The 24,418-nt window shown below is 46.2% G+C and overlaps 2 protein-coding genes and 1 long non-coding RNA gene across 3 annotated transcripts in view; 1 reads left to right on the forward strand and 2 right to left on the reverse strand.

The window, feature by feature from the left end:
• The first annotated feature begins 1,887 nt into the window (after positions 1 to 1,887).
• On the forward strand, positions 1,888 to 11,854 carry LOC309346063 (ras-related protein ORAB-1-like). The gene is made up of 7 exons (XM_081869735.1): positions 1,888 to 2,150; positions 4,059 to 4,181; positions 5,492 to 5,564; positions 7,973 to 8,068; positions 8,990 to 9,085; positions 10,801 to 10,932; positions 11,617 to 11,854. Exons 2-7 carry the CDS (start codon positions 4,159 to 4,161, stop codon positions 11,836 to 11,838), a joined length of 642 nt encoding a protein of 213 aa, XP_081725861.1. The 5' UTR covers positions 1,888 to 2,150; positions 4,059 to 4,158; the 3' UTR covers positions 11,839 to 11,854.
• A 117-nt stretch (positions 11,855 to 11,971) lies between these two features.
• Positions 11,972 to 14,289, reverse strand: LOC309346200. Its single transcript, XR_014158458.1, has 2 exons — positions 13,354 to 14,289; positions 11,972 to 13,023 (listed from the first exon to the last, which is right to left on the reverse strand). It is a non-coding gene; the product is annotated as an uncharacterized lncRNA (long non-coding RNA).
• A 5,075-nt stretch (positions 14,290 to 19,364) lies between these two features.
• Positions 19,365 to 24,418, reverse strand: part of ADAD2 (adenosine deaminase domain containing 2) — a 29,199-nt gene continuing 24,145 nt past the window's right edge. Inside the window, exons 20-22 of the mRNA XM_081872520.1 lie at positions 22,998 to 23,232; positions 21,544 to 21,676; positions 19,365 to 20,631 (exon numbers count right to left, since the gene is read on the reverse strand). Coding sequence (XP_081728646.1) covers positions 20,521 to 20,631; positions 21,544 to 21,676; positions 22,998 to 23,232 — 479 coding nt within the window. The 3' untranslated portion in view covers positions 19,365 to 20,520. The remainder of the gene's footprint in view (positions 20,632 to 21,543; positions 21,677 to 22,997; positions 23,233 to 24,418) is intronic.

The following is a 24,418-nucleotide window of genomic DNA, read 5'->3' on the forward strand; positions in this document are numbered from 1 at the left end:
TTATGTTTCCTACATCTTTGATGCTCTTGGTTTGTTGTTGTTTGTTGTTTAGTCGTTTAGTCGTGTCCGCCTCTTTGTGCCCCCCTGGACCAGAGCACGCCAGGCACTCCTGTCTTCCACTGCCTCCCGCAGTTTGGTCAAACTCATGCTGGTCCCTTCGAGAACACTGTCCCACCATCTCGTCCTCTGTCATCCCCTTCTCCTTGTGCCCTCCATCTTTCCCAACATCAGGGTCTTTTCCAGGGAGTCTTTTCTCATGAGGTGGCCAAAGTCTTGGAGCCTCAGCTTCAGGATCTGTCCTTCCAGGGAGAACTCAGGGCTGATTTCCTTCAGAATGGATACGTTTGATCTTCTTGCAGTCCACGGGACTCTCAAGAGTCTCCTCCAGCACCAGAATTCAAAAGCATCAATTCTTCGGTGATCAGCCTTCTTTGTGGTCCAGCTCTCACTTCCATCCATCACTACTGGGAAAACCATAGCTTGAACTATACGGACCTTTGTTGGCAAGGTGATGTCTCTGCTTTTTAAGATGCTGTCTAGGTTTGTCACTGCTTTTCTCCCAAGAAGCAGGCGTCTCGGTCTGCTCACTGCAGTTATACACTTTCTCCTTTCCAGATCAGCATACCGATCTTAGCATCAGGCCCAGCTCAGGCATTGTAAAAAACAGAACAAGACAATTGAGAAATATGCACAGATGCAGCTATAGCCCCTTCTTCATATGCTTTGTTCAGCTACAGAAAAATAGGCGGTGTGGTTTTTTTTTTGGGGGGGGGACTTGGAGTTGAGAATCTTGTGCAGTGAGAAGGTATCCTAACAGACAGAAAAAGGGGTCCCATCAACCAAATGATACTAGGGAGCAGCATGTTAAAGATAACACAAACCTCTTTTATCTGGTACTAACTGTTGCCAGAGCAAATACTTTTATATGCAAAGAGTTCCACATGTCAGCTGCTGGTCAGCAGGAGACGTGGGATGAACAGCAACTACACAAAGTATTCATGGTATGCTCTGGTACAAACCATGCAAAAATTTGCTGGGGCATACATTTCCCCGAGAGAGTTCCTCGTGTCAGGCAAGAACTCAGATCTTTGTCTCATTAAGAGGCCAAAACATCTCCCCTCCCTGAACTGTTGCAGCCTTTCTGGAAAGCTGGGCACAGAATTATAAATTTTTGATGACACCATTAGCAGAGGTCCATCTTTTGTTCTCCGTTAGCAAATCTGCAGCCAAATCCAACTCGGGAGACAAAACTTGAGAAAGCCTGCATCGTCCAAGCAATGCCTCTTAGCCCAACTGTCCTGCAGGCAAGAACAGCACCTCTCGCCCCAAAAGCACACTAATGTGTGCAGCACACATACGCCCAGCCTTTACATCACTGTAACATTTGAGAAATACCTCAATACAAGATTGTACCTCTGTACTCCATGCAAATGAATGTGGGTAGTCTATCACTCTGTTTCTGTAAGGAGTCATTAAATGCAGATCACAACCACTCATAAACATGCCCTGAAGCTCCACCCTGCGAGTGACCATGACAGAATGTTAAGCCCTATAAAGCCATATTCATGACACGCCAGTATTTGCCCCGTATTTCCCATTTAAGCCCACAGGCGCCCAGCCCACCCAGCCCTGCCCCGCTACCCCCACCATTTCTCCTGCAGGGACCCCTCCTCCCTCTTTGCAGATCCAGCCCTCCCCCTGCAAGATTAAAGATACCGGCAGGCCAGTCCTCCCTGCATCATCAGATGATGTCATCTCCAACAGCTGGCCAATAGGGGAGCCCCCAGCTGGGAGCATCTTTGCTGCAAGGCAGGAGGGCTGGGGAGGGAGCAAAAGCAGCTGGGGGGGGGACTGGGGGGGCAGGGAGGGTCGGGTGGGGAGCTCCTTTGTTTCTCTTCCCTTTGAGGCGGCAATCCCACTGCTCTGTAAATCCAACCTGGATTCTCCTCCTCGGGCGGCTGGCTTTGACATTGCAGGTCCTAACATATCCACCTGCGGCAGGAGCTCATTCATCACTCTCCAGCAGCGGATACTTCAGAAAAGGACTGGTCTCCCTCCGATTCTTTAAAAGGAGACTCTTTGCCTCTGCAGAGCAACTGGACTGCACCTGCTTCAGCTAGGAAAACACAGAAGCCAAGGCCGCAGGGAAGGTATATTTCCTCTCATCAACCTTTGTATCAGCATCATATTACCTTTATTCCAGAGCAGGGAGATAAATGAGGCTGGGGGAGGGGAGAGAACAAGGAGGGAACGGATACCCCTCTTTCTCATGCAGGGTGGGTTTCCAGGAAGGAGCATGCAGAAGAAACTGGGAGACATTTTACTGCATAGCTACCAGCTTGCGAGGTGCAAGCCAGCCAAAGGCTTCCAGTGGGCAGATTAAGGGAATGGAGTGTGTTTCTGTGGATGTGAGTGGATATGCCAGCAACGTTGCTGGCCTTCTTTCAAGAGATGTCATTTTTTAATTAGATTTGGGACTCATTTTATTGTGGGGGGCAGGGAGGCAGTGTCAGAAATAAACCTTTTTGCAGATCCATATCTAGTGGTGCCGAGTATGAATTGCAAATATCCACTAAAACACTCCCCCAAGTTAACCAGGGGTGGGGGTGAGTCTTCCCAATTTTTGACAAATCTGAACATCTGTGTCAGATTTATGTCCCCCCCCCCAAACTGAAATATCCCCGGCCTGACCAAAAATCTGCTTCACATGTTTCTATCCTACCTCCCCTCCCCCACTCCCCAAAAAGGTTTTGCCTTTACAAGATTGTGGAGTCTCAGCAAACTGTCAACTTGCAAGGATTTCTTTTCTTAGCTAAGCAGAAGAATTAAGGCATCACCACCAATCCTACATTGTATTTCAGTAAACACTGGCTGTTTGCATGGATGTAAAACAAGGAGTAACTCAGGCTAAACATGGAAGAGCAGTTGGTGTCTTAACAGTGAAAACGACACAGCCCAGTAACAACTTTGTGCATATCTGAATCAAACTGGTCTGGTAGTTTTTGCTCTTCCTAGGGAGGGTTCCCTGGGAACAGTATTTCTGTGACAGGGGGTGGGACGGCTAGGGAACTCTGCCTGTTTTTGCAGCGGACTACCATTCCCATAATCCTTTGAGGGAAGCCATGACAGTTCACACTGTTATAAAACTATTATGGTTTGTTGTTGTACAGAGAGGCCCTTGGAGAGTAGCCATGTATTGTGGGGAGGAGGTTTCGTAGGCACGAGCCAGCGTCACCCGTCCCACGCACAATGGGAATTGAAACAAGACCTAATTTGAGCCAGGGCTGAACCTGGAAGAAGCGAAGAAGCTTCTGTGCAGATTGCCTTTCCCTCGCCTGCACATCTGGAAGGCCCTGCACATCTGGAAGGAATTAAGAGGATGGGTTCATGATGCTGGTTGAGGAGTGGAACTGAGAAAACCAAAGGCAGGTGGAAGCAGAGGCAGGTAAAATCACAGGGCAGGGCACATTAACCAGGGGTCAGCAAACTTTTTCAAGGGCCGGTCCACTGTCCCTCAGACCTTGTGGGGGGCCGGACTATGGGGGGGAATGAACAAATCACTATGCCCCACAAATAACCCAGAGATGCATTTTCAATAAAAGCACACATTCTACTCATGTAAAAACACACTGATCGCGGGCTGTCCGCGGGCCGGATTGAGAAGGCGATTGGGCTGCATCCGGCCCCTGGGCCTTACTTTACCTACCCATGACATTAGCCAAGGGTAGAAGCAGGCATAATGTGGCACAGCCAACACGCACCAAATGCCAGAACATCAAATATATTGATGGTTTGACACCCAGCCAAAAAACAGGAAAACAATGTACTCTGAATGGGAAAGACTACCTGGTACCTGTGACAATCAAAATCAGAACAGAGAACTGAATTAGAAAAACACTAAAAAGGAAAAACCCTTGACAATTCCGTCTGAGGCACCTTGAACACAAAATCCCCAGCTTCCTTCTCCAAACTCTTTGAATGCATTAAAAACAAACAAAAATGGAGAAGTGCAGGTTCAAAAATTCTTTGCGCAACGAATCTTCTTGTTTATCACACAGTAGACACAAGTTGGGAAACTGCAACCTTCCACACCTGCTTTCTGAGTGCTCAACACAGAGGGTCACACCTGGTTTTCTGCATGCCTGCCTGCCTGCCGACATGTCAACTATCAGTCCTGAATAGTGAGTATCTAGTGACTAAGGGAGAAGCCTTGTTGGTAAGAGGCTGTCTTCACAGCGAACAAGGGAGGTGGTGCCGGGTGAAAAGGCATTCTGAAATCATTCCAAATTGAGCACTGGGTTTTGGGTGCTCAGCCAGGGAGGGAACGAAACCACCAATCAGAGGCATCACAGACACTGTGGATTAATTACTTCCTATTCATAATTCATAGAATCATAGAGTTGGAAGAGACCACAAGGGCCATCGAGTCCAACCCCCTGCCAAGCAGGAAACACCATCAGAGCACTCCTGACATATGGCTGTCAAGCCTCTGCTTAAAGACCTCCAAAGAAGGAGACTCCACCACACTCCTTGGCAGCAAATTCCACCGTCGAACGGCTCTTACTGTCAGGAAGTTCTTCCTAATGTTTAGGTGGAATCTTCTTTCTTGTAGTTTGGATCCATTGCTCCGTGTCCGCTTCTCTGGAGCAGCAGAAAACAACCTTTCTCCCTCCTCTATGTGACATCCTTTTATATATTTGAACATGGCTATCATATCCCCCCTTAACCTCCTCTTCTCCAGGCTAAACATGCCCAGCTCCCTTAGCCGTTCCTCATAAGGCATCGTTTCCAGGCCTTTGACCATTTTGGTTGAACTCCTCTGGACACGTTCCAGTTTGTCCGTGTCCTTCTTGAACTGTGGTGCCCAGAACTGGACACAGTACTCCAGGTGAGGTCTGACCAGAGCAGAATACAGTGGCACTATTACTTCCCTTGATCTAGATGCTATACTCCTATTGATGCAGCCCAGAATTGCATTGGCTTTTTTAGCTGCCGCGTCACACTGTTGGCTCATGTCAAGTTTGTGGTCAACCAAGACTCCTAGATCCTTTTCACATGAACTGCTCTCAAGCCAGGTGTCACCCATCTTGTATTTGTGCCTCTCATTTTTTTTGCCCAAGTGCAATACTTTACATTTCTCCCTGTTAAAATTCATCTTGTTTGTTTTGGCCCAGTTCTCTAATCTGTCAAGGTCGTTTTGAAGTGTGATCCTGTCCTCTGGGGTGTTAGCCACCCCTCCCAGTTTGGTGTCATCTGCAAATTTGATCAGGATGCCCTTGAGTCCATCATCCAAGTCGTTGATAAAGATGTTGAATAAGACCGGGCCCAAGACAGAACCCTGTGGCACCCCACTAGTCACTCTCTCTAATTAAAGCTTGCTCCTCTTCTCTTAAGAAGAAAGGGGGGGAACCCAAGTACGTGGCTCCCTTCAACCCAAACCACTTTACAGTTGCTCACCAAAACGTCTTTCTCTTTTCTACCTTGTCAACAGTGACTACTTGTTTAAGCTTCTGCTGATTGGCGATTCTGGAGTTGGGAAGTCATGTCTTCTGCTCCGTTTTGCGGTAAGGTTCTTTGGAAGGGGTGTTCCAGCACCTTGGCTAGCTTTTGCTGAAGTCTCAGAATTATTATTATTATTATTATTATTATTATTACTACTACTACTACTACTATTATTATTATTATTATTATTATTATTTATACCCCGCCCTCCCCGGCCAAAACCAGGCTCGGAGCAGCTAACATCAAATGTATAACACATTAACATAAAATTATTATTATTATTATTATTATTATTTTATAAAAGGGACAGGGCAAGCAGGACTCTCAGCCACATTTTCAACGTCAGGTCTTGCCCCAAGATATAAAGGGGAAGATGCCTCTGAGCATGCGCAAACCATCTTAGAAATAAAGCTCCTATATTTGGCCAGTCAGACTATTGGGTCCTGTACTGTCTACTCGGAGCCTCAGCCAAGGGTCTTTCCTATCACCTGCTCCCAGGTGCTAGGCCTTATCCTAGCCTGAGTCCAGTGCCCAACCATCAGGCATCCACCTAGTCAATGCAAACCACAGAAGTCACAAGCTGTGCCACAGAACAAACTTACAAACAGCTCCAGACCCAGGGAAAGGAACACAAAAATGAAACAGCAAGCTAATTTTGATTGGGGGGGGGGATCTGCAACCCAGGCTGCCGCCTGTTCTTCGACAGCGTGCTTGGCTTAAAAGAAATAGGTTCCAGGTGAGCCTTTTCTAAGGGTGTTTTCCCCACGTCAGAAAAAGTTTTCCTGGGTCACTTCCAGGAAGAAGCCTGATACTGTGTTCACAGGTCATAAAGATCTCATTTTTCCTTGTACATTAGCTCCCATGCACCCCCATTTTAGATAGCCAGTGCTATTTTTGTCCACATTAATGAGTGGAGCTTAACAAGTATGGAGGTGAGCTGTGATTTGTTTTTTTAAAGAAAGCTCTTCCCACCCTGAAATTCCAGACATGGATGGAGGGAAGTATTGGGCTGTGGGGGAGGGAGGTGAAGGGATTAATTGAAATTGTTTATAAAGGGGGGAAAAGGGGGGACACAAAATACTGTGCACATTGAACACTAGTAGAGCAATCATTTGGGGATCAAGCATTTCATAATCCAATACCCAATACAGATTTATCTGCAGTCTCTTTGAGACATCAGCCATCTGCATGCATTGAGACAGAAAAACAATAAAGACTTACTTTTTCCAAGTTAAAAAAAAATAAAAAATTCCAGACTTTGAATTCCCCAGATTTTTCATTTTAGCATTAGGATCGCAATGAAGGTAGCTAAGGAAACTGAACCAGCAGTCAAGAGATATGGTGGTTCAAGTGCTGGACTAAGACCTGGGAAGTTAGGGTTCAAATCCCCACTCTGCCATAAAACTCACTGGGTGAGCTTGGGCCAGGAACTGCCTCTGAGCCTAACCTGCCTCACAGGGCTGTTGCAGGAATTAAATGGGGGGGGGGGAATGTTTGCCACCTTAAGCTCCATGGAGGAAAAGGTGGGATACAAATGCAGTCGATAATAGTGGGGTGGGTGTCAAGGTAAGAAGCTGCCTTGCAGAGAGACAGACCACTGGCCCATCGGCCTTCACCCTCCCCAAGATTTGAGGCAGAGGTCTTTCTCAACTCTACCTGGAAAGAAGATGCTCTACCTCTTCAGTATCTTACGATTTCTTAACTTACAAATGATACCATACGATACGACCTCTTTATTGTCATTGTCCCATACAGAACAATGAAATTGAAAAATCTGCATAAGACATTCAAAAACCCCTAAAAACTCTGAAACCCCATTTTAAAATACAATATACTCCTATAGAGACTCCTTATACTGCGTTTAGAACCAAAATTGCATTTGGATAGAAACTGTTTCTCAGGCGGCTAGTCCTGGTCTTTATAACCCAGAAGGCAGAAGCTGAAAGAGATCATTTCCGGGGTGCGCACTATCCTGCGCTATCTCTGCAGGTTTCCTGTGGCGCCTGGAAGCGTAGATTTGATCCAAGGTGGGATGAGTGCACCCAATTATCCTCTCTGCAGTCCTTACAACCCTGGACAGCATTGTTTTTTCCCTGGCCGTGCAGCTCCCAAACCACACACACAGACCATAAGTTAATACACTCTCAACAGTACAATGGTGAAATGCCATCAACAAGTCCTTTGAGAGATTATTTTTCCGGAGGATTCTCAGAAAATATAACCTCTGCTGTGCTCTCTTCACCAGGTCTTTGCTGTTTTCTCCCCAGGTTAGGTCATCTCTCAACTCCATTCCCAGAAATCGAAACACTGAGACCTGTTCCACACACTTCCCCTCAATAATAAGTGGCTGAATATTCAATTTACATTTCCTAAAGTCCACAATAATCTCTATTGCTCCCACTCAGACACAGCACATTATCTCAGCAGAATGCCACTACTCACATGGACACTTTCTTTTCTTCGTCTCTAGGATGACACCTACACAGACAGTTACATCAGTACCATCGGCGTGGACTTCAAAATCCGGACAATAGAGTTGGAGGGGAGGACCATTAAGCTGCAGATTGTAAGTATATCCTCAGGGCTGTGGAAACAGGAGGCTGGAAACTGAGTTTCCTGGATTCTCTCCCTCTGGTTGCAATGGCTAAGAGCTCCTGTACCTTAAACAGCTGCACAGAATCTAGACTCACAGCAGGTGCAGCTTTTTCTTATTGTTCCACTCAGTCACATGTAATTAAGGACCCCTTAAAAACACCTTGAATGTTCGGTGAAATGATAACCTTCCAGTGGAAGTTTTGACATTCTTTAACAGCAGCCTTAGGAGCTGCTTCAAATTCTAGATTTGCTGACAGGTCCAAGGGATGAATCCAAGGAGAACAGTGTGCTGAAATATACAGTATGTGTATTTATGTAAATGTTGTGGCAACGGAATATAAATGCATTAAAACAGACCTATGATAACTTCCCCTAGTATCTAGTTACAGGTAGGTAGTCATGTTGGTCTGCCGGAGTCGAAACAAAATAAAAAATTTAAAAAATCATTCCAGTAGCACCTTACGAGACCAACTAAGTTTGTTACTGGAAGAAGTGTGCACGCACATGAAAGCTCATACCAATAACAAACTTAGCTGGTCTCTAAGGTGCTACTGGAAGGAAATTTTTTATTTTTTATTTTGTTTCCCCTAGTATATAATTACATATATAGATATACATATATATATATATATATATACATACATATATATATATATATATATATATGCGCATGCATGCAATTCACCTTGTATACAATGCAGTGGGAAATGAAGCCACTGTCTTGATTCAGACCTATATGAACAGAACCAAAATTTCTGTTAAGCTCCATTTTGGTTTCACTCATTTTCTCATACTCTTATTACATTCTCTTGTTGAAAACTGAGTCACATTTCTAACACTGCCCACTAGAAGGCAGCACTGACCAGAACAAACACATTTCTTGGCCCCACAGTGGGATACTGCAGGGCAGGAGCGCTTCCGAACAATCACGTCCAGCTATTATCGAGGTGCGCATGGCATCATCATTGTATACGATGTGACAGACCAGGTAAGTGGGACAGAGAACAGCTTTTCATTCAAGAAAAGCAGAGGGGAGACACTAGACCTTAGGTAGGATGTTCCCCAGAGGGCAACTGTGACCATCACAGCACAGAATCATAGAATTGTAGAGTTGGAAGGGACCCAAGTCATCTAGCTCAACCCCTTGCAATGCAGGGTATCTTATCCCTTGCAGGGATTGTCAGTATGCCTTACAACCGATGTCAGCGACTGGGCTCAATAACGGGTTCTGCCCCGACTGGGCTAGGTGACTGGAGCACTTTCAGAGACCTTCCAATCCTGGAAAACAGGTCCCAGTGCAGTGGACTCACAACTGTGCACTGTGAGCACCAGACACATGAAGAGTATAAATAACGTGGGAGCTAGCTGTGAAGCATAACTCCTTTTATTTCTAATAGCTACTACAAACTAACGAACTACTGGCTTGCATGAGTGTTACAGCTCACACTCAGCCCTCTAGTCACTACATAGATAAGACTCTCTACACACACAGAGTCAGGCAGTCAGTCAGGAGCGGAAGAGTAGAAGAGCAGTTTCCGCCCCCTCCTTTCTCAAAACATCAGATCAGGAGATTCTGGCAAGGGGAGGGGGCGAAAATATCAGCAGGGATATCCCTGCAAGGGATAAGATACATGGCAGCAAGAAAAGCTGCTGCCCCGGCCAGCTACCTTGGGCCACCAGTAACGGAGACCAAAGGGCAGACTCCCACAAAAATTCAGTACCACAAGATGCAGCAATGTCCACTCCACTAACTTAGATAGGTTTAAAAGCGGATATGATAGATTCCCCTTTAAAAGACAGAAGGGGAGTTTTATGAAACATTCCATAAACCTCCATGTTATGGCTCCTCTGTTCAGAGGCGAAATGACACTAAGCATCATTTGCTTGAAATCAACAGCGGAGGACAGTTATTGCCCAGTCTGTGGGCTTCCAAAGGTGTTATGTACTGAGTTGAATAGGATCCAAAATGCAGCAGTCTGATTGGTCCTAGAACAATGCAGCAGTATGATTGGTCAGCAGGAACCACCCAATCGTGCTCCAGATAGAAGTGAATCCACAACCTGATTGGCCTACAGGAGAATTCCGGAATTAGCCAATCACGTGCAGCCCATTGTGTAAATAATGTATATAAAGTAGATACTTTGAGGGGACTTTCATTCTTCCTCCTCACCACTATGAGCTGAATAAAGAGCATGAAATCCACTCTCGACTCCGAGTATATTTCAAAAGGGCATCTGATTGGCCACTGTCAGGGATCAGGATGCTGGACTGATGAATTTTGGTCCAAACCAGCAGGGCTCTTCTTACTGCCTCCAGAAAGTTCTCTTGCCAAGCCCCATGTAATGAATGAGGGTAGCATTGCAAATGCATCCATATAATTTAATAGCACACATTTTTAACTAACCTTCCTGCTCCATCTATCTCAGTGTTACTGATGGACAGCATATGAGAGGCAGAGATTTAACTTTTGGAAAGCATCCCTATCTAATCGCCTGGAAGGGATTCTTGCTCACCATAGGTGACTAGGCAAGCAGTTATTTAGAAGCTTGGTTGGTGAGAAGAAGCCAGGGACAGACAAATGAACAATATGGTTAGGGAAGAAGAGGGGTTTCAGCAAAGATGAGGCCAGTGTAGCTCACTGCTGCTGCTACCCACATACTTAAACAAACGACTTCTCTGAACTTTGTTCCTGCCCCTTTCCAGGATTCCTTCAACAACCTGCATCTCTGGCTAGAGGAAATCAACCGCTATGCCAGTGAGAACGTCAACAAATTGATTGTGGGAAACAAGAGCGACCTCACCAGCAAGAAAGCAGTGGATTACACTACAGCCAAGGTGCATAAATAGGGGAAAGGGAAGGGCATGCATCAAACCAGCTTTTACCCTTAAATTGCTGAGAAAGCAATTTCACCTTCAGTGAAACTAGCTGCATTCGCACTCTTTCATTTTCATTCATTCTCTTTGTCGTCTCTCCGACTCCTGAAGGAGCTTTTAGACTGTAAATTTCGTGATACAAGAACCTAAGCTATAAACATATTGCTTATGTTATTTCATAAACTGCAGTGGCGCCAGATCAAAAAGCCAGCTTCTACCTTATGAAAAGCTGGGCAGCAGAGAGTCACCTACTGATAGTCTCCTCTTGTTCTCTTTCGGATCATCCCATACTGTTACTATTTCTACTAATAATTTTATTATTTGTACCCGCCCCATTTTTATTGGGCTGCTAATAGCTGTCAGGGCCGCAACATTTGTTTAACAAGTTTATTTAGATATTTAAAAAATGTACGAACAAAGCTTTCTGTAAAAACAGATTCCAGGGCGCTACAGAGAGAAATCTAAAATTACAGAAATGCATTATACAGAATAACATTTATTTGCTATGGAAAACAACAAAGAGTCTCTTGTGACATGTTAAGAGATTCTTAGTTGTTTTTGCTGCAAAAGGCTTAGCACGGCTACCTGTCTGCAGATCATCACTGAGTCTTCATTATTGTTTTGTCTTGACCTCCCTGCACGCAGGAATACGCAGACTCCCTTGGGGTGCCCTTCCTAGAGACCAGTGCGAAAAACGCCACCAATGTCGAACAGGCTTTCCTCACCATGGCGGCAGAGATCAAGAACCGGGTGAGCAGCGGTCCAACCCAGAACGACAGCCATAAATCCAACCTCCACATCCAGAGCGGCCCCCTGAGGCAAGAAGGGCCTGGCCAGGGAGAAGATGGCGGAGGAGGCTGTTGCTAAGAGAGCAGCCGCCCAACGACGAAGGAGTGGGAGGTTCAAGGAATGCACAAGGGGGAGGGAGCAGCGGTGAGCCTTGGGCCTGCAGAATGGCCAGCGATGACGCGATGAGGACCCCCTTTTTCTTCACAGCATCCCAACGTATCTTTATGGACTTGGAATGCACAACAGAACTTCTCCTGGCAAAACTGCCTTGGCCAATCTGTGTTTGCTTCATCCCGCTTCCCCGACTTTGGAGCTGTCCTATCTTTTCCTGTTTAGCAACCACCTCCTGACCTGCTGTACCAACACACACACACACAGCCCAGTTTCTTTCTCTTAGCAAATCTCCTCCCAGCCCAATGGAACATGGGACCTACCAATTGTCTTGCTGCATAGAAAGAGGGAATCGAGGGTAGCAAGGGGGCGGAGAGACCCTTATACCAGATTCATTCGCCTAGAATTACCATCATTACCTGGTTCCGCTTCCACACACACCAAAATGGGTTTCGGAGCATGCAATCAAGATCCCTTGGCACGGTCTAACAGCCACCACCTCCCCCTCAAGCCTCTCCTATTTTTTTAAAAAAATCAGTACTGTATTGCTGAAGGCTGTTCAACTGACAGAAAGGGTAGATTTCCACTCTTCTCTCGGCCACCCCTTCCCACTACCATCTCCCCAAAACTCCTGCCTGCTAGCTCTGAGAGCATAACTGCATTACAAACTTACATTAGTCCATGGATCCTGGGGGTCGTAGTTTGGCAAGGGTCAAGAGAAGTTTCAATTCCATAGAGTTCCCCACCAAAGAACTACAGATCCCAGAATTAAGGGGAGAACTGGAATAACTCTTTAACCTAATGTAAGCATGTGACGCAGCCATAAACACAGTACATCCACACCCAACATTTCATGGATGAAAATACGGACACCGTTGCGCATGCATAACATGCCTGTTCCGCCACTACAGATCACTGTCTTGGCTCTCCCCAAACGCCGCAATACACAGACATTGTTGAATGTTCTCCTCCCCCAGTGCACCTTAAGGCTCATTCATTTATGTTCATGTAACTTAGATATCGGTGGGAAGGGCTGAAATTTGAGGAAATCCTAGTCTGCACACATGTGCTAACGAGTTTAGAGAAGGGGAAAGGGCACTCCCCAAAGCCGAAGCAGGGATGATGTTTCACCGTGGGCAACTACAGTGGTGCCTCGCAAGACGAAATTAATTCATTCCGCGAGTCTCTTCGTCTAGTGGTTTTTTTGTCTTGCGAAGCAAGCCCATTGACGGCTTAGCGGATTAGCACTATTAGCGGCTTTTAGCGGCTTATCGGATCAGCTAATAAGCGGCTTAGCGGCTTAGAAAAAGGGGGGAAGGGGGGAAAAACCCGCAGGAACTCGCAAGACGTTTTCGTCTTGCGAAGCAAGCCCATAGGGAAATTCGTTTTGCGAATCGCCTCCAAAACGGAAAACCCTTTCGTCTAGCGGGTTTTCCGTCTTGCGAGGCATTTGTCTTGCGGGGCACCGCTGTACTAGGAAACAGGGACAGGCAACCCACCTGCCAGCGTATGGTGCGTGATTTGCAACCTCATGGCGACGCAACTGTAACCCCATGCCTGCAACAGGTCAGAAGTCCAGGGCAACAGGATCTAACATTTTCAATAGTCCACTTGCCTTTTGGAGGGTTTGCAGGCCTTATGGTGCTCCTAACACCGACAGCATCAAGAAATGGTAGCAATCAACTCTTGTTGGCAGAGCACAATGTCTAACTCCTTTTTCTCACCCTTTTATTTATTTTTTAACATTTTGCCCTCAAGGATTGCAATGCTAATTTGCCCTTTGTTTAAATAAGTAGGTTGGCAAGTTTTCTATTCATCCAACATACATGCATAGTATGCATGTTGGTAACCTACTGATTTATCTGTCACTCTGGAAAATACTGAAAAACTGGAAGGTGTTAAGAGAGAGCAAGCCTCCAGTCCTCATGGGTGTGAAATATACAAGGCTTCTCTGTGGAAAGCTCCAAAAGGCAGGGGCCCCAGGGCTTAGAGGAAGGGAGCTGTGGTCCTATCTGGTTCCCCGTTTCCCTTCTCCACATGCCTATTTACCATGCAATCCTGATTTCAATACCCCTGCACTAATTTTGAGGCCATATTCCTCACCGCCAGAGATGAACATCAACAGGAGGCGAGGACTTTCCCACTGTCAATGGGAACTATTGAAATCAAACTGCCCAGCATATGAAACACCTGGTGGGACTGAGAAGAGGACCCTGAAGAACACCTGTCCCCATGAGCTCACTTTGCTGCTGTCGCCATATTTGGGGGGAGCACAGCCAGGAGTCACATGATACCATAGGCTCCTTCTTTTTAAGGGCAAAAGCATTCCCCTATAAATGTTTGTATGTGTGTCTGGTCTTTTTGCCTTTTTTTTTTTTTTTAAACCATGAACTGCTTAGAGAACAAATAAGGCTCGCAACATTTATAATCTGGCAGTTTATTCAAACGGCAGAATTCAGCATGAACTCCTCCAGAACTTGGTTGGGGGGCAGGGGTATAAAACGAGGGCAAGGGTTTCGTGTGTTTCTGGACTGCGTCACAACATCTTATGAAAACTGAAAGCGTTTGCTGGATGTAATTTGTCTGATTAAAAGCTTGACAGGGTGCAGATTAAAACAGAAAACAGCTCACTGATTAAGTGGAGTGATCCATCTGTACTCTCTTGGGACGCTGGGAAACAGAGGGCCTGATTTCTGGCCGCAGCCTCTGAGCTTAGCCCCAGTGGAGGTCACAGGTCTGCCAGCATAGCAGATGAAGGACAAAAGTGCAGGGTTTCAGAGTTGCTGTATTTGATGTTTTGAACTGTACACTGCCCTGGGAGTCTTGCGCTGAAAGGTAGCCTAGAAACAGATCAATGCTGGCAAGGTCCTTTGCCAAACCCACTGAGTGATAGCAGTGCAGGGGGAGGGGAATTCTCTCCCTTTTTCGGTGCTTCTTCTTATTAATTTATGAATTATAAACTCAAGAGCCTCAAGGTGATTTGTAAACATACCATTTTGACATTAAGCAGTATATAAATAAATGAACAAGTTGAAAGAGCTTTTTTTTAAGGGGGGGGAGGCTTCCACTGTTTCCAGTAAGTACAAAGAGCAGGTGTGGGTGCCTGTCAAACCTCAATGGGGATGCTGTTATGACTGCCATTGTGACTCATGGCCATTGATAAATAAGTGTGAGCGAGGGAAGAGAGAGGTCAGGGCATCTGAAAGCTCACCAGGCAATAGACCGAGATGTTTCAGGTATATACCTTTTCTTAAAAACAATTCCCAGTCTTTTAAATACTCTTTAATATATGATGGGATTTTAACTCATGCCTGGATTTCTTTTGATGTAGCCTTTTATCTGCTACACTGCTTTATAATTTGCATTTTAAACCTTGCTATTTGAGAATGTAAGAAGCAGCCAGTTCCTTTTGACTGTTTTGCACAAGACACAGACTTCCTCTGTTATCAAGGCCACATGCTCACTCGCCAGCATAACACAGCAAATGAGCAGAGAACCAGGAAGAGCCAGGAAGACAAGAGCTGCTCTGAAGTTGGGTCAGAACAAAGGCTGGACCTGAAGCAACTTTAACCCGATGTATGACTGTACAAGGAAGGGGAAAAGAAAACACACACCAACTCCCAAACAGAACAAAACATCAAGCTCCCCCCCCCCACACTGTATTCAGCATTTCATAGAATCATAGAATCATAGAAGAGTTGGAAGAGACCCCAAGGGCCATCGAGTCCAAGCCCCTGCCAAGCAGGAAACACCATCAGAGCACTCCTGACCTATGGTTGTCAAGCCTCTGCTTAAAGACCTCCAAAGAAGGAGACTCCACCACACTCCTTGGCAGCCAATTCCACTGTCGAACAGCTCTTACTGTCAGGAAGTTCTTCCTCATGTTTAGGTGGAATCTTCTTTCTTGTAGTTTGGAACCATTGCTCCGTGTCCGCTTCTCTGGAGCAGCAGAAAACAACCTTTCTCCCTCCTCTATGTGACATTCTTTTATATATTTGAACATGGCTATCATATCACCCCTTAACCTCCTCTTCTCCAGGCTAAACATGCCCAGCTCCCTTAGCCGTTCCTCATAAGGCATCGTTTCCAGGCCTTTGACCATTTTGGTTGCCCTCCTCTGGACATGTTCCAGTTTGTCAGTGTCCTTCTTGAACTGTGGTGCCCAGAACTGGACACATTTCAACTAGCCAAGCTCAAAGTCTTAGGTAAAGAGCATTCCCTTCACCACCCACTAGAAAGCAAGCAGCAAAGAAGCCAGGTGCTGCCCCCCCCCCCCCCGGAAATGCACCAGCAAAAGACGGCAGAGCCGATCCACCCGTCTTGATCCAACTGATCCACAGGCAGATTCATCTTCATTGTCCAGAAAGTGGGAGAAGCAACAAGAGGAACAGCCATTTTAGATCTGGTCCTAACCAATGTTGATGACCTGGTTAGTGGGGTAGAAGTGGAAGGATCATTAGGCGCGAGTGATCATGCTCTTCTGAAGTTTACTATACAGCAGAAAGGAGCAGCCAAGCATACTAGGACTCAATTTCTTGACTTTAAGAAAGCCGACTTCATAAAACTTAGGAAAGTGCTGGGTGAGATCCCATGGACAGTAATACTAAAAGGAAAGGGAGTTCATGATGGCTGGGAGTTTCTTAAGAGGGAGATAGTAAAAGCACAACTTCAGGCAATACCAATGAGACGGAAACATGGAAGGTGCCTAAAGAAGCCAGGGTGGCTATCTAAAGAACTTTTAACTGAGTTAAGATTTAAAAAGGATTTGTACAAAAAATGGAATAGGGGGGAAACCACCAAAGAGGAATTCAAACAAATAGCCAGCACGTGTAGACACAAAGTCAGAAAAGCTAAAGCACAGAATGAACTCCGGCTTGCTAGAGAGGTTAAAAGCAACAAAAAAGGCTTTTATGCGTATGTTCGTAGCAAAAGGAAGAACAAAGAAACAGTGGGGTCACTCAGAGGAGAAGATGGTGAAATGCAAACAGGGGATACAGAAAGGGCTGAACTCCTCAATGCCTTCTTTGCCTCAGTCTTCTCCGATAAAGAAAACAATGCCCGACCTGAAGAATTTGGAGCAAATGATTCAGCAGAGGAAACACAGCCCAGAATAACTAAGGAGATAGTACAAGAATACTTGGCTAGTTTAGATGTATTCAAGTCTCCAGGGCCAGATGAACTGCATCCAAGAGTATTAAAAGAACTGGCAGATGTGATCTCAGAACCACTGGCACTCATCTTTGAGAATTCCTGGAGAACAGGCGAAGTCCCGGCAGACTGGAGGAGGGCAAATGTTGTCCCTATTTTCAAAAAGGGGAAAAGAGAGGACCCAAATAATTACCGCCCAGTCAGTCTGACATCAATACCAGGGAAGATTCTGGAGCAGATCATTAAGCAAACAGTCTGTGAGCACCTAGAAAGGAATACCGTGATCACCAATAGTCAGCATGGATTTCTGAAAAATAAGTCATGTCAGACTAACCTGATCTCGTTTTTTGACAGAATTACAAGCCTGGTAGATGAAGGGAACGCAGTGGATGTAGTCTACCTTGATTTCAGCAAGGCATTTGACAAGGTGCCCCATGATATTCTCGTAAAGAAGCTGGTAAAATGCGGACTTGACTATGCTACCACTCAGTGGATTTGTAACTGGCTGACTGACCGAACCCAAAGGGTGCTCATCAATGGTTCCTCTTCATCCTGGAGAAGAGTGACTAGTGGGGTGCCACAGGGTTCTGTCTTGGGCCCGGTCTTATTCAACATCTTTATCAACGACTTGGATGATGGACTCAAGGGCATCCTGATCAAATTTGCAGATGACACCAAACTGGGAGGGGTGGCTAACACCCCAGAGGACAGGATCACACTTCAAAACGACCTTGACAGATTAGAGAACTGGGCCAAAACAAACAAGATGAATTTTAACAGGGAGAAATGTAAAGTATTGCACTTGGGCAAAAAAAATGAGAGGCACAAATACAAGATGGGTGACACCTGGCTTGAGAGCAGTACATGTGAAAAGGATCTAGGAGTCTTGGTTGACCACAAGCTTGACATGAGCCAACAGTGTGATGCGGCAGCTAAAAAAGCCAATGCAATTCTGGGCTGCATCAATAGGAGTATAGCATCTAGATCAAGGGAAGTAATAGTGCCACTATATTCTGCGCTGGTCAGACCTCACCTGGAGTACTGTGTCCAGTTCTGGGCACCACAGTTCAAGAAGGACACTGACAAACTGGAACGTGTCCAGAGGAGGGCAACCAAAATGGTCAAAGGCCTAGAAACGATGCCTTATGAGGAACGGCTAAGGGAGCTGGGCATGTTTAGCCTGGAGAAGAGGAGGTTAAGGGGTGATATGATAGCCATGTTCAAATATATAAAAGGATGTCACATAGAGGAGGGAGAAAGGTTGTTTTCTGCTGCTCCAGAGAAGCGGACACGGAGCAATGGTTCCAAACTACAAGAAAGAAGATTCCACCTAAACATTAGGAAGAACTTCCTGACAGTGAGAGCTGTTCGACAGTTGAATTTGCTGCCAAGGAGTTTGGTGGAGTCTCCTTCTTTGGAGGTCTTTAAGCAGAGGCTTGACAACCATATGTCAGGAGTACTCTGATGGTGTTTCCTGCTTGGCAGGGGGTTGGACTCGATGGCCCTTGTGGTCTCTTCCAACTCTAGGATTCTAGGATTCTAGGATTCTATGATTCATCTGGGAGGAGGTGATCCTCAAGACATGGGGATAATAGTAAACTACTTGGCAAGGTTGTTGAGAGGATTGCTGCAACATGTGTTGGAAGTATTTCGAAGACTCTAAAGCAAGGGGTGGCCTAACTTGGGCCACCAGCAAATGTCCTGTCCCTCCATCCAGACTCCACCAGTTTTGACACTGGAGACAAAAAAGAAAAATGATAATAACGTAGAGTGTGCTGCGATGGAGAGATCCCAAGTTGCCCTGATGAGCAGAGATGGAGCACTAGCCCCACTCCTTAGCTGATCTCCACATAGCAGGGGGGAGGTAGCAGGGGAGTGGGGAAGGGGCTGTGTGCAAGCATGCAAGAGCCTCGGTCCAAGAGTGTGGACTGGCCACATCCACTGCTGGCATGCAGGTCCCAGAGGACTGGCAAAGGATGGATGTGGACCTCATCCTCAGGCCAAAAAATATTAGCCACCATCTGCTCTAAAGCACCATATAAATGTGCTTGTTGTTACTACTGCTACTCATTTCTCGCTTGTGAGATCATAAACTGCTGAGCTCCTGAAGCTCCAAATCATCATCATCATCTTATTATTTGTATACCATTTTTCCAGAATCGTGCTCAGACCAGCGCATCAGTGTCTGAAATAAGGGCACCAGGACATCTCATTTAGATAAAGGCTTTCAGAGTTTATACAGAAAGCCTGGCAATGCGGTTAACAAGGCATGCTAGGTACTATTTTAGAGTAATGAGTAAAATTCACAGCTTTGCCTCATTTTGTACAAGCAGCCACACACAAACTCTAAGGTTTGCAATTCTTTACTTCAGTAGTAATATCTGCAAAATTAGCAGCCAAAACAAGTGCATTTCCAAACAAACACAAAACGGCCAGCTATCAAACCCCTTGTCATAAAAGACATCCGGTTAAGTACAACCTGAATGTGTGACAATTTCTTATTCACTTCCACCATGAAACAGAACAATAGTGTGAAAATTTGTGGAGAGGAGCTGATAGAAACCAAACTGTGGTTTAAGTGAAAAATTGGCCTAGGGTGCTCAACTGGATCCTGCCATTAACTGTTAACGTTTCAATTGCAAATAGCAAAATAAATAAATAAAAATCCCCAAAGCTAAGCCTTCAAATCCACAGTAATGAAATCTGAAGACGTTTGCTTACGTGTTCTCTGAGATTAGCGTGTGCATGAAGATCAAGGAAATGTGCAGTCTTTATAGAGGTACACAAAAGTTTGTCACACAGCCTCCTTCCCACATGGTTGTGCAACTCCTGCGTATTTCACGTTACCCTGACCTTCCTGCGACACAGAGACAGAAACTGAATTAAAATGTAACAATAAACTATGGTTTAATAGCCCATTGTATATTATTCCAGGCATAAACTGCAGAGGGAGGCTGCACACTGCCTGCTCTCTTCCTCCAGCAGGGTTGAGAGATCAGAAGCTTTCACTTCCTTTTTTGCTTAACCATTTGATTAATCCTAAACCGAGGTTAATCTTAACTATGGTCTGTGTTGAAACAAGCCTGTTTCATTACCCATCCCAGAGGAGAGGCAGGGGAGTGGGAGAGCTCAGAGCTTTCTGTGCCTCATTTCCGTAACAATCGCCATAGTTTGTGGCTGTGTTTGGACACAGCCCCAAAGCAGGTACAAAGAAAAAGTAGAACTCTTAAGTAAATGTCAAGTCAGAGCTTTAAGCTTCAGTTACACACCCGACTTTCCTATTCCATCATAGGAAAGGACCGCTGTGAAAACGGCATCACGGCAAAACGATGTATTTAAACATTTATAGCCCCCCTCCACCCCAAAAGTACAGCAACGTTTAGAGCTCTCCATTTGCGAGGTGAAGATTTACCAGCCTTGCGCACCCCCGCCCAGCCATCCACCTTAAGCCTGAAATGTCTTCAGTATGCAGGCAGGCAGTAGCTTAGCCGGCAGGGCACTCTAACTGGGGAAGATGTCCACCAACTGCTTTTGGGGCCACTTGCCAAAGTCTTGAGAGCTCAGCTGGGCATACACCTGGCGCTTGGCTGTCTGATAGACCTCAGCTTTGACCTAGTTGAGGGAAAGAAAGGAGGAGTCTAGAAGGGATGTTCGAGAGAAAGATTGGAGAGCCCACCAACACCCACCTTGAAATTCTCCTTATTTACTTATTTTCTTTATCATCTTTTTTCTCGTTATTAAATTTATATACTGCCCTTCATCCGAAGATCCCTGGGCGATTCATTCACAACATAAAATAGAAAATGAGAATACAAAATACTTAATGAAACAAATACAACCCTCCTGGGGAGAGCATTCCATAAAGAGGGAGCCAGTGCATCAAAGGCCCACGCTTATGTTGCCACCCTCTGGACTTCTCCCTGAGACACATGGAGAAGGGCCTCAGGCAGCTGGGCTTACCCAGTCAGATGGGTGGCATATAAATTATTATTATTATTATTATTATTATTATTATTATTATTACGGAATCTGGGTCAGTTCATATGAGAGGCGGTGCTTGAGGTACTGTATTGCAGTCTTGAGCTGTTTAGGGCTTCATAAGTCAAAACCATCACTTTGAATTGGGCCCAGAAACTAATTGACAGACACTGCAGTCGGGCCAGGAGTGGCATTGTCTGCTCAAACTGTCTTGCCTCTGAGAGCAACATGAACCGGCTGAAGTTTCAGAGGCAGCCCTATGTATAACATGTTGCAGCAATCTAACCTAGTTACCAGAGCACAGGCAACAAAAGTTAGACTATCCCTGTCTAGGTAGGTGCACGGCTGGGCCACCAGCCGAAGCTGATGAAAAGCACTTCGCACCCGAGACTCAAGCAACTTCAGTGGACCCAGAAGTAACCTCAAGCTACGTACTTGCTTCTTCAGAGGATGTGTAACCCCATCAAGAACAGACCACCTCAATGAAAGGAAAACGAGGGAACCCAAACCCACCACACACTCTTTGGGGCAGCTGAAAAGACTCACCTTGGCTTCATAATATGTGGGCAGCAGCAGCAAGTCCTCTCTCTTCATCTCCTGAGCCACCTTCCTGAAGGATTTCAGCATGGCAGCCTTGCAGAGCCGACTTGGGCGGTACTGGTCAAATGGATTTGTCATGCTGGCAGAGGCAAGAGTGAGCCATCAGCAAGGGGCTTTACATGAATCAACGGCAACACCTCACAACAAAGCAGGACCTCAACAACAAAAGCCAGTGTGTCCCAGCACACAATTCAACCACAGTACCAAGAAAGGCCATGAGTGAGAATGACCAGGTTCTGACTCAAGAATCCAAAGTCGAGAAAATGTGTGGAATTATCAGAATCTGAATTCAGCAATTAGCACTATGCCTTCCTTTCTACATGACCCATGCAAGCTTGCATTTTATATTTGTGTGTGTGTGTGTGTGTGTGTGTGTGTGTGTGTGTGTGTGTGTGTACACCCACCCACCCACCCACCCACCCACATTCTTCCTACATGCGATGTGGTTATATGCAGGAGGATTAAGTCCTCGTTTTAAGAAAAAACAAACTATAGTGTTCCATTGACATGCAGCCATTTTTAGCCTATCAGTAGTGACAAAGTGGGACATGGGTGGCACTGTGGGTTAAACCACAGAGCCTAGGGCTTGCCAATCAGAAGGTCGGTGGTTCGAATCCCCGCAACAGGGTGAGCTCCTGTTGCTCGGTCTCAGCTCCTGCCAACCTAGCAGTTCGAAAGCACGTCAAAGTGCAAGTAGATCAATAGGTACCGCTCCGGCGGGAAGGTAAACGGCGTTTCCGTGCACTGCTCTGGTTCGCCAGAAGCAGTTTAAGTCATGCTGGCCACATGACCCAGAAGCTGTACGCCGGCTCCCTCGGCCAGTAAAGCGAGATGAGTACCGCAGCCCCAGAGTCGGCCACGACTGGACCTAATGGTCAGGGGCCCCTTTACCTTTACCTAGTGACAAATTAGCCTTTAGTATTAGATTTGAATTTCTTTATGGTTTTATTGCCAATGTTTAGAGCTTAGAGGTAGGGAAGACTGCACTGGACTCCCAACAGCTGGAGGACCTTTTCTTTCTCAGCCCCCTGCCTCCCAAAACACAGGCCTGAAGCAAAACTTGGCATCAAACAGTAGCTAACCCTCAGCTGTTTCCCATTTCAACCACCTGTAATGCAGTGAATTTTCAGATACCCAAACACATAGAGACATTGTCGGGCTTTACTTTTGACTGGCTGCCCCTGCTGCTGAACAACCCAAATGACTTATTAGCACAAGGGGTGCCTGCATAAAGAGCATAATTTACAGAAACAGAGAAGCCACCAAATTCTGCTTGTCGAGTTCGGATCCTTTTATTAGCAGTAAAACCACAACTGATTCCACACACACACACACACACACACACACACTCATAGGCCTACCCCATTCCCACACCCAAGCCCCCAGTGCCCCAAACTCACTCCTGTACTGCCTTCCCAACAGCTGCATTCACTAGTTCCAGCATCTCGTCTCCCCCGCACCAGTTGAAGCTCAAGGAGCGAAACTCTGCTGGTGTGTCAAGGGAAGCGGCACAGGGACCCTTAAAAAGGTATATCTGCCTGTGGTTAAATGGCTTTGGCAAGCTATCCGAGGCTGCCAGGTTCAATCGCTCATTGATGACCTTATGGAGGGTGTCATGGTCTTGGTAAGGATCAGCTGAAACGTGAAATTAGGAAAGAGAGCAAGTTACTTGCGAGGAGAAGGTAGCGAATTCCAAGGCTGATGTTGTCTAAGGGAGCTTAGTGCACAGCCAGCCCCACATCTGCACCCCACTAGAGGACTCTAGGGGCTGCCAACCCTGCCCAGGACAACTGAGGCACTGATGTGATTTAAGCTGCAGTCAGAGAGAGGGGCAAGGCAGAAAATAGCTCAGCTGCCATTTAAGGAGCCCCGACCTGCCCCTGCACTTACTGTGCCATGGGGTATTACTATGACTATTTTATTTATTAAATCTGTGTGCCACCCTTCATCCATAGATCTCAGAGCAGTTACAATATAAAAGCACAAAATGCAGAATTAACATAGTGAAAACAAACCAATAATCCGCCCCTCCTACAACACATTTAAAAGGGCCTCAGATGTCTATCAGCCGAAGGCCTGGCTGAAGAGGAACATTTTCAACAGGCATCTAAAAGGGTGTAATGAAGACACCAGATGAATCTCCTTGGGGAGAGGATTCCACAAATGGGAGCCACTGGAGAGAAGGCCCCATTCTCGTGCTGCCACCCTCCTGACCCCTTGTGGAGGAGGCACATGAAGAAGGGCCTCAGAGGATGATCTCTGGGTCCAGGTTGGTTTATATGGAGAGAGGTGGTACCCCTGAAGGGAGTGTCCCCCCAATTATTTTTTATTTTTGCAAGCCCCAGAGAGTTGGCTTTGGGGGCATCCCCTGTAAGAGGGTCCCCTCAGAGGCTCCTTAGGACCCTGTGTATTAGCATGCTGATAAAGCTCAAAATAGGGACGCGGGTGGCACTGTGGTCTAAACGACTAGGGCTTGCCGATTGGAAGGTCAGCGGTTCGAATCCCCGCGACGGGGTGGGCTCCCGTTGCTGGTTCCAGCTCGTGCCAACCTAGCAGTTTGAAAGCACACCGAAAAGTACAAGTAGATAAATAGGTACTGCTCCAGCAGGAAGGTAAACGGCATTTCCATGCGCTGCTCTGGTTTCACCAGAAGCGGCTTAGTCATGCTGGCCACATGACCCGGAAAAGTTGTCTGCAGAGTGGACAAACGTCGGCTCCCACGGCCTGTAAAGCGAGATGAGTGCCACAACCCCAGAGTCGTACGCGACTGGACTTAACTGTCAGGGGTCCTTTACCTTTTTTTAAAAAAAAAAGCTCAAAA

Source organism: Podarcis erhardii, assembly GCF_964252035.2.
Source record: "Podarcis erhardii genome assembly, chromosome: 7".
NCBI classification, from domain to species: Eukaryota; Metazoa; Chordata; class Lepidosauria; order Squamata; family Lacertidae; genus Podarcis; species Podarcis erhardii.